Source organism: Dipodomys ordii, unplaced genomic scaffold (genome assembly GCF_000151885.1).
Source record: "Dipodomys ordii isolate 6190 unplaced genomic scaffold, Dord_2.0 Scaffold7, whole genome shotgun sequence".
NCBI classification, from domain to species: Eukaryota; Metazoa; Chordata; class Mammalia; order Rodentia; family Heteromyidae; genus Dipodomys; species Dipodomys ordii.
The window spans coordinates 796,375-805,147 of record NW_012267223.1 but is presented as its reverse complement, the minus strand read 5'-3'; the positions used below and the strand labels follow the sequence as shown (position 1 = coordinate 805,147).

Genomic DNA, 8,773 nt, shown 5'->3' with positions numbered 1-8,773 from the left:
GGATCCTCCGTCCCCCCCCCGGGGCTCCCCATGGGGGAGCCTCCAGCCACCCATGGCACCCCCTCCTCCGCCCCCCCATCCCCTCAAGCCAGGCCCTATGTCCAGGGTCGTGCTTCTCTCTGGGACTTAAGTTCTCTGGAAAGGGAAAAAAGCGAGGGAGAAAGGGAGGAATTCTCCCGAAGGAGACTTTGGCCCCTTTGGCGTGAGGAAGTCTGTCAGGGTGTCTGGGAAGCTGACGGTGTACCGGGAACGCTGGAGGGTGAGGGGCGGGGTGGCCCCACGGCCCCTGGGCAGCCTAACCCTTTGGCTCCTGAGGGAGGACAGGCGGTGTGACTTGGGGTGCCCGCGGCTCCCGTGGGATTGTGGGGGTCGCAGATACCCAGCTCCTGATGGGGTCTGTGTGGCCCACCTCCAGCCCCACCCTAGGATGCCCTCTGTGAAGGCCTGGGATCGGGCCATGGCCCCCAGGGCCCGCTGCTCCCCAGCAGCCGTGCGGCGGTGTCTGCCCATCCTGGCCTGGCTGCCCAGCTACTCTGCGCGGTGGCTGAGGATGGACCTCATCGCCGGGCTCTCCGTGGGGCTCACGGTCATCCCCCAGGCGCTGGCCTATGCCGAAGTGGCCGGACTCCCGCCCCAGGTGGGTGTCTGACCCCCTGCGCACCAGACCTCAGTGCCTGTCCACAGGCTGAGTGGAACCGGAAGATGGAGTCCAGACGCCTCTGTGCGCCCCACCCCAGCCCCTGCTCCCTTGGCCTGTCACCTCTAACTCGGGACGGCCTTTGAGCCCAAGGTGGGTCTGGATGGGCAGCTGGGGCAGTGCGGTGGCTCATGGTGGACCCAGGAGGCTTTCTCAGAATCACAGGCATGGGCTCAGGCCACTGACCCACCCAGAGGCGGCAGAGCCACCCCAGGCCCCGGTCAGTGCTGGTAGGACATGTCTCATGTTCGCTGCAAGGCGGAGGTGGTGGCTAATGGGGCAGGGGTGCACCCTGCCTGGGTCAGCTGGCCTGTCCCAGTACACTGATCCCAGGGATGGCAGGGACGCCGGGGTGGGTGGTCAGGCCTTGGGCATCCAGGCTGCTTACCACCCCCTTCTTTCCTCCCCACCCCCCAGTACGGCCTCTACTCTGCCTTCATGGGATGCTTCGTGTACCTCTTCCTGGGCACCTCCCGTGATGTGACTCTGGGCCCCACGGCCATCATGTCCCTGCTGGTGTCCTTCTATACCGTCCACGAGCCCGCCTACGCCGTGCTGCTGGCCTTCCTGTCCGGCTGCATCCAGCTGGCCATGGGCTTCCTGCGACTGGGTGAGACTCCGCCTGCCCGCTGTGGGGGGGAACTTCCGCTCTGCTTTCCCGGGGTACCCAGGCCCCTGCCGCTGCCTTTGACCTCACATCTCCTTCCTGGCCCCGAAGGCCCGGCTTGTATGTGGGAGGCGGCTCACCCCATCTTCCCTCCCCTGCTCCCTGGACTATCACGGTGGGGGGCGGGGGGGGTGATCACTCAGCAGTCCTTTGCTGCTGGACCCTCTGCTCCCTGTCCCTCCCATGCCGCTTCTCCCTGGAACCTGATAGCCCTTTGGGCCAGCTCAGCTCTCCCTCTTGCCGCCAGGGTTTCTGCTCGACTTCATCTCCTGCCCGGTCATTAAAGGCTTCACCTCTGCTGCTGCTGTCACCATTGGCTTCGGGCAGGTTAAGGTAGGCACGGCTCCCACCAGGGCCCTGCCCTTTGACCTCTGCTGGTCACCAGTGGGGAACCTGGGAGTAGGACCTGACCTTTGGTGGCCAGTGGACATCTTGTGCTTTGGGGTGATTTTTTTCCATAAATGGAGGAAAATAAGATGGGTGGTTGCCTTATAAAACAGTCCTTCTGTTGTTTGTTTGTCTGTTTGTTTTTGTTTATTTTTTGTTGGTCGTGGGGCTTGAACTCTGGGCCTGGGCGCTGTCCCTCAGCTCAAGGCTAGTGCTCTGCCACTTGAGCCACAGTGCCACTTCCAATTTTCTGATGGTTTATTGGAGATAAGAGTTTCACGGAGGGGCTGGGAAGGTGGCTCAGTGGTAGAGCGCTTGCCTTGCATGCCTGAGGCCCTGGGTTCGATTCCTCAGCACCACATAAGCAAAAAGAAAAAAGCCGGAAGTGGCACTGTGCCTCAAGTGGTAGAGCGCTCGCCTTGAGCTGAAGAGCTGAGGGACAGCGCCCAGGCCCAGAGTTCAGGCCCCATGACTGGACCCCCCCCCCCAAAAAAAAAAAGTTTCACGGACTTTCCTGCCCGGGCTGGTTTTGAACCTCAATCCTCAGATCTCAGCCTTCTGAGTAGAGAGGATGACAGGCGTGAGCCACTGGTGCTGGGCAAAACAGCCCTTCCGGGGGAGATGGTTGTGTGATGGTCAGGTTTCACAGCAGAAAACTTAGGGGTTGGTAATTGCACCCCGACTCTCCCTGAGTATCTGGGCCAGGGAGCTTGTCCGGTGTCACAGGGTTTCTTTGTACCCTTGCCACCCTTGGCAGTAGGCTGCCTCAGAAAACCATTTCCCCACAAGGAAGGGCTTGGATTGGGTTTTTCATGTTTCTGTTTGCCCTAAGATAGCTATAGAAAGTGCTATAGTCTGTGATGGTCAACTCCCCCGGGGGATTTACCCTCCTTGGCTGGGTCCCGTGCTGCCCACCCCTGGTTCCCAGGACTGCTCGTGGTATGATAGGGGTGAGCGAGTGCTGGATGGGCGTGGACCGAGTGGCTGTGAACTCGTCTGCAGATGGGGCCCTGGAGCCCTTTCTGTCACACTCGGCCACACCCCAGCCTCGTGACCCTGTGTCACCACCCCACATCCCAGCAAAGCAGGCTTCCCAGGGCCAGGGCTCTCCACAGGCCTGTGTCTTCCCTGGTGCAGCAGAGAATCCAGGCCGGGAGAATGTGCTTAGTGAGTGGCCCAGCTGGCTGGGCTGTGCCCGGCTCTGCTTGGGCAGTCAGGCTTGTTACTGTGTCCGTTGCCGGGGAGGAAGCGACTTGGAACGTGTAGGTGAGAGTATATACACAAGGTCTGCCCTGCAGATGTGGTTGATGCTTTGATTGTAACAAATTCATTGTTAGCATAAGCAACGTTTCCTCCTCTTCCCTGGAGCATTCTACTCTGTAACCACAAGGCCAGTGTGGGTGCTTTTCTGGTTGGCAGCTGTAGCCCCACCCCACGTTTTTACAGAGTTGCTTAGGTTGCGGAGCGCTCTGACATGCCCAGGTCAGAGCACCTTCCTTCCTCACTCAGCTGCCACAATCCAGCACTGTTCTGCCCAGTCCCTGTGTGCAGCAGCGCTGGGGCAGGCCTCAGACAACAGAAAGAACTAAAGCCAGGGGCAGAAGCTCCTCCTGAGGGTCCCAGGGCTGCAGCCCTGGAGGCCAGGCCTGGCCAGCCATCTCTGCCCAGATTCTGAGGACAGCCAGTGTGATTTTTTTTTGTTGTTGTTGAGTCCTGGGACTTGAACTGGGCTCTGTCCCTCAGCAATTCAGCTCAAGGCGAGCGCTCTACCACTTGAGCCACAGCGCCACTTCTGGTTTTCTGGTGATTAATTTGAGATAAGAGCCTCACAGATTTTCCTGCCCAGGCTGGCTTTGAACCTTGATCCTCAGATCTCAGCCTTCTGAGTAGCTAGGATTACAGGTGTGACCTACAGCTTCCAATGTGGTTTTTCTTTCCTGCAGGGGGCAGTTCAGGGTGACTGACATGGCCTTGGTCCAATGGCTGTAGGGTGAGGACAGGGTCAAATGGCCTAGGACCTTTGGCCTTGTAGCTGTAAAACTGCGTTGGCTCCTGGGTGACCCAGACTGGGTTTTTTTGTTTGTTTGCTGGTTTGAAGTGACCTGAACTTGAGGTTCAATCATTTTCTTTTTTTTTTTTTGGTCAGTCGTAGGGCTTGAACTCTGGGCCTGGGCACTGTCCCTCAGCTCTTCAGCTCAAGGCGAGCGCTCTACCACTTGAGCTACAGCGCCACTTCCAGTTTTCTAGTGGTTTATTGGAGATAGGAGTCTCACGGTCTCTCCTGCCCGGGCTGGCTTTGAACTGCGATCCTCAGATCTCAGCCTCCTGAGTAGCTAGGATTACAGGCGTGAGCCACCAGCGCCCGGCTGGTTCAGTCATTTTCAAAGCTAGTTGTTGTCCTTGGGGCTTTAAGAGAGGTCTTTTGGGTCCTGGGGTCCTTTGGAAGTACTGATAGACGTAGCTGGGCCCCAGGAAGAGCCCCGGGGAGTCTGGGATTGCTTGGCGGGCCTGGGCACCGTGTGGTGCGGGCTGAAGGGACATTGGGGGTCAGGTGGGAGGGCAGGTGTGCTAACTCAGTGTCTGTTTGAGCAGAACCTTCTGGGACTACAGAACATCCCCAGGCAGTTTCTCCTGCAGGTGTATCACATCTTCCTCAGCATTGGAGACACCAGGTACCCTCTTGTTGCTGCTTCCCCAGAGGAGGAGCTCTTGCGGCCCCTCCCAGGCCCCGCCCTCCTCTCCACCCACGAGGGCACGGTTCCAGCCCCTCCCAGGACCCCCCCCCTTCCACCCACAGGGCACAGTTCTGCGTTCAGGTGCCTGGTGCTCACATAGGTGGGGAGCACCTGTCACCTCACCATAGCTTGGGCCCCATGTGCCGCGGCCAGCCGGCTGGGCAGGCCTGCTGAGTCCGGCTTCATGGGCAGTGGCGCTCTCCTCAGGGCTTTCGTGGGAGGCGGGAGGGCGGTCCGGGTGTGGAGGGTCCAGGGAAGGGGACCGGCCGCAGTCTCCTGCTCCAGGGTCCTCACTTAGCCAGAGGAGGACCAGCAGCGGACGCGGATGCAAGCAGAACAGTCAGCTGGCAGCCAGGAATGAGCTCCGGGGAACTGGGGGCTCCTGCGGGGCCTTCCCTCAGCCTGTGGAAGCCAGGACACCTCTTCCATCTGTCCTGCCGGAGATGGCTTGGGGGCACAGTCCAGGGGGTGACCCCACCATGCTAGGGCCTGGGGAGAGTGGGGGGAGGGCCTGACCTGCAGCTCCTCAGGACCAGAAGGTCCAGCCTCCTGGGGGCCAGCGAAGGGGACATAGCCTGCCCGAGCACACCGCTGACCACACGCCAAGCGTCTCTCCCGACGCGCAGTCCTCAGACTCGGCCGCCATAGGCGGGCGACCTGGGAGGGAGATGCGGCTGTGACGTGTGGTGCTGGCGGGGCTGCACACTTGGCGGGATGGGGTTTGGAATGAAGGGGGTGCTGGGAGAGAGCCACGGGGGAGGAGCCTTGGGGTGAACACCCAGCTCCAGAAGTCCAGCCATGCGCAGGCGTCTCCGTGGTGGTGAGGGGTGCTCTGCCTGCAGGGTGGGCGACGCCGTCCTGGGTCTGGTGTGCATGGTGCTGCTGCTCCTGCTGAAGCTGATGCGGGACCACACACCTCCCGTCCACCCCGAGATGCCCCTCGGGGCGCGGCTCAGCCACGGGCTGGTGTGGACGGCCACCACAGGTGAGGGGCCGGCTGGCCGAGGGATGGGCTCCCCGGGGTCCTGGACCTCCTCCTGGGTGGGCGTGACAAAGCCTGGGGCTGGTGCAAGCTCCCGGCTGGCGTGAGCCACGGTCCAGGGGCTTTGAGGGAGTCCGGGGTCACCTTGTCTCCTCGCAGGGGACATAGTGTGGCTCCAGGGGCAGTGGCCGTGCTCAGCCTTCGCCTCCAAGTCACCCAGTCCAAAGTGACAGCCAGGCAGAGGTTGTGAAGTTTTAGACCCCCACCCCAAATTCTGAAGCCTTTACACTTTTTTGTTTTTTTTTTGGGTCTGGTCATGGGGCCTAACCTCTGGGCCTGGGCGCTGTCCCTCAGCTTTTCAGCTCAAGGCTAGCACTCTACCACTTGAGCCACAGCGCCACTTCTGGCTTTTTTCTTTTTGCTTATGTGGTGCTGAGGAATTGAACCCAGGGCCTCAAGCATGTAAGGCAAGCGCCCTACCACTGAGCCACCTTCCCAGTCCTCTTTCTTAAACTTTTAACCTATTTAACCTATTTATCTTTTTTGTTTAAACTAACTTTTTTTTTTTTGGTCCTGGGGCTTGAGCACTATCCCTGTGCTCTTCAGCTCAAGCGTTCTACCACTTGAGCCCCACTTCTGGTTTTCTAGTGGTTTATTGGAGATAAGAGTCTCACAGACTTTCCTACCCCGGCTGGCTTTGAACCATGATCCTCAGATCTCAGCCTCCTGAGTAGCTAGGGTGACAGGCCTGAGCCACTGGCTCAAGCATGTTGCCTCCTCCTTGGTTTCCCCTTCCCATCTCCTCCCTTCCCCCACGCCCCCAACAAACTCTTTTAGGCTTTATTTTGTTTTGGCTTAAAAAAATAATTTATACCACATAAGCAAAAAGAAAAAAGCCGGAAGTGGCGCTGTGGCTCAAGTGGCAGAGCGCTAGCCTTGAGCTGAAGAGCTGAGGGACAGCACCAAGGCCCTGAGTTCAGGCCCCACGACTGGACCCAAAAAAAATAAATAAATAATTTATAGGGTTTATTCTTCAAGCAGGGTTTCCCATTGTTTGCCTCCCTTGTAGCTAGAATTACAAGTGGGTTATTGAACCCACCACACTTGGCGTATTGGTTGAGGTGGGATTTCCTAATTTTTTGCTGGGTTGTCCTCAGACTTTGATCCTCCTTATTTCTGCCTCCCACACCCCAGGGATTACAGGCATGAGCGGTCACAGCCACCACAGCCGGCTTTCTTTATCCCCATCCCCTGTGTGCACTTCACGGGGCTGATACACTTCACGGGGCTGATACCCTTGCACAGCTGTGTGTACTGCACGGATATTCCTGGGGTTATGGCTGGGTGGAGTCCCCGCCTGTGAAGTAGGTTTGCCCCAGGTACATTCCTGTTTCTGCCACGACTCACCAGTCCCCCCGTTCCCCCCCCCCCCCCGCAGCCCGCAATGCCCTGGTGGTCTCCTTCGCGGCTCTGGTGGCATACGCCTTCGAGGAGACGGGATCCCAGCCTTTCACGCTAACTGGAGCCATAGCCGGGGGCCTCCCTCCCGTGCGGATCCCTCCTTTCTCCGTGACTACAGCCAACAGGACAGTCTCTTTCACCCAGATGGTGCAGGTGAGCAGAGCGCGGGGCAGCGGGAAATGGAAGAGATGGAGATGGGCCCGGCGTAGCGGAGGCCACGGGCGTGCTGACCCGGGGCTCCAGCCGTGGCCACCCAGGCCCTCCCTGAGCGGGGGCCGCCCCTCACCTCCCTCTCTCCCCGCCAGGACATGGGGGCTGGGCTGGCTGTGGTGCCCCTCATGGGCCTCCTGGAGAGCCTTGCTGTGGCCAAAGCCTTTGGTAAGTCGCCAGTGCCTACAGCCCCCTCCCCCCCCCCAGACGTCTGCCCACCTCGACTGGCTGCCCTACCGTTTGCTTTTTATCTGCCCTGTCTCTCAACATCGGAGTTTTAGCTAAGGAAACGCACGCTCATGTTTTTAAGGCATGCTGGGGAGGAAGGGGATGAGAGGTGTGGGTGGACGCGTCGGTAGCGAGCTGTCTCCATGCGGCACATGTGGGCATGGCGGGCTGTGTATGGCTTTTGTTTCCTTTCGTTTTGTTTCATGTGCTTGAACCTGGGGCTTTACGCTCTCACTTGGCTCTTTCACACAAGGCTAGTGCTTTATCAGTGAGCCACTACTCCACTCCTAGCTTTTTGCTGGTTATTTGGAAACAAACGTCTCATGCACTTTCTTGGCCAGGCTAGCTGTAAACAGAGATCCTCAGATCTTGGCTTCTGGGTAGCTAGGATTGCAGGTGTGAGCCACCAGTGTCTGGCTTCTGTGCTGTTTTAGATGTAAGTGGTAGTAGTGACTGAACTTCAGACTTCACCTTTAATAACTCTGCCTTATACAATTCCTTCAACTTCAGCAGTGTGCTGCTGGCTCCGCCCTTCCCGAGCCCTCTTCACCCCTGCAGGCAGGGCCCGTCCACTGCCTTAACCACCACCTGTGGGTTGGAATCTCACCGTTTCCACGGCAGCGGCTGGATGTCTAGCTTCATATTATCAACATGCTGTTGCTCTCCTGATCTGTAGCCATTGCTTGTGGGGACTGGTTAATTTTGAGGGTTAAAACCCAGCTGGTGAGCTGGTGGGTGGAGTTTAAAGGTATGTGCAGCTGTGATCCCAGCTACAGGCAGAGCACGATGCCTGCGTGCGTCCCTGTGTGCCTGTCATCCGGTGACTGGGGAGCAAAGGAGGAGGATCACATTTCCAGGGGCTGGCCCACGCGTCACGCCAGGACCCTAACCAACACAAAAGGCTCAAGTGGTAGAGAGCTTTTGTGCAAGGCTCTGAAAAAAGAGAGGGACGTTAGCCCTCGTCCTTTTGTCCAACTTGGGGAGGGTTAGCATGTTGCTGCACCTCTCTTGTTGCATACAGACCCCGCTGCACACACCCGGGCACGTGGTGTGCCCCTTACACACAAGCGTGGGGCAAGGCTTAGATTGTGGAGATCTCAGAGGTTTTGCTCTACTGGCTGAGCATTATTAATTCAAAACCCTCAAACCCGCAGCGTTCCGGAGTCAGAAAGCTTCTGGATATCATGCCAGCATTCAGAAACGTGCCAATTTTGAAACTTTGAATTTTTTAATGTTAGGTTAGACACATTGAGTGTGTAGGTAGTTTTTGTGTGTGCTTTTGTACTGTTATGAAACTTGGACGATGCCATGTACAGGCTGAGGAGGGGTTTTAAAATTTTTTTTTATTTTTATTTTTTGGTCGGTCGTGGGGCTTGAACTCTGGGCCTGGGCGCTGTCCCTCAGCT

At 58.1% G+C, this 8,773-nt stretch overlaps 1 protein-coding gene across 1 annotated transcript in view; it reads left to right on the top strand.

The window, feature by feature from the left end:
- Positions 1-418: 418 nt before the first annotated feature.
- The window catches only part of Slc26a11 (solute carrier family 26 (anion exchanger), member 11), a 16,790-nt gene continuing 8,435 nt past the window's right edge, over positions 419-8,773 (top strand). The window contains exons 1-7 of the mRNA XM_013036266.1: positions 419-637; positions 1,115-1,307; positions 1,612-1,697; positions 4,344-4,423; positions 5,329-5,471; positions 6,907-7,082; positions 7,235-7,307. Of these exons, the coding sequence (XP_012891720.1) occupies positions 428-637; positions 1,115-1,307; positions 1,612-1,697; positions 4,344-4,423; positions 5,329-5,471; positions 6,907-7,082; positions 7,235-7,307 (961 nt within the window). The 5' untranslated portion in view covers positions 419-427. The remainder of the gene's footprint in view (positions 638-1,114; positions 1,308-1,611; positions 1,698-4,343; positions 4,424-5,328; positions 5,472-6,906; positions 7,083-7,234; positions 7,308-8,773) is intronic.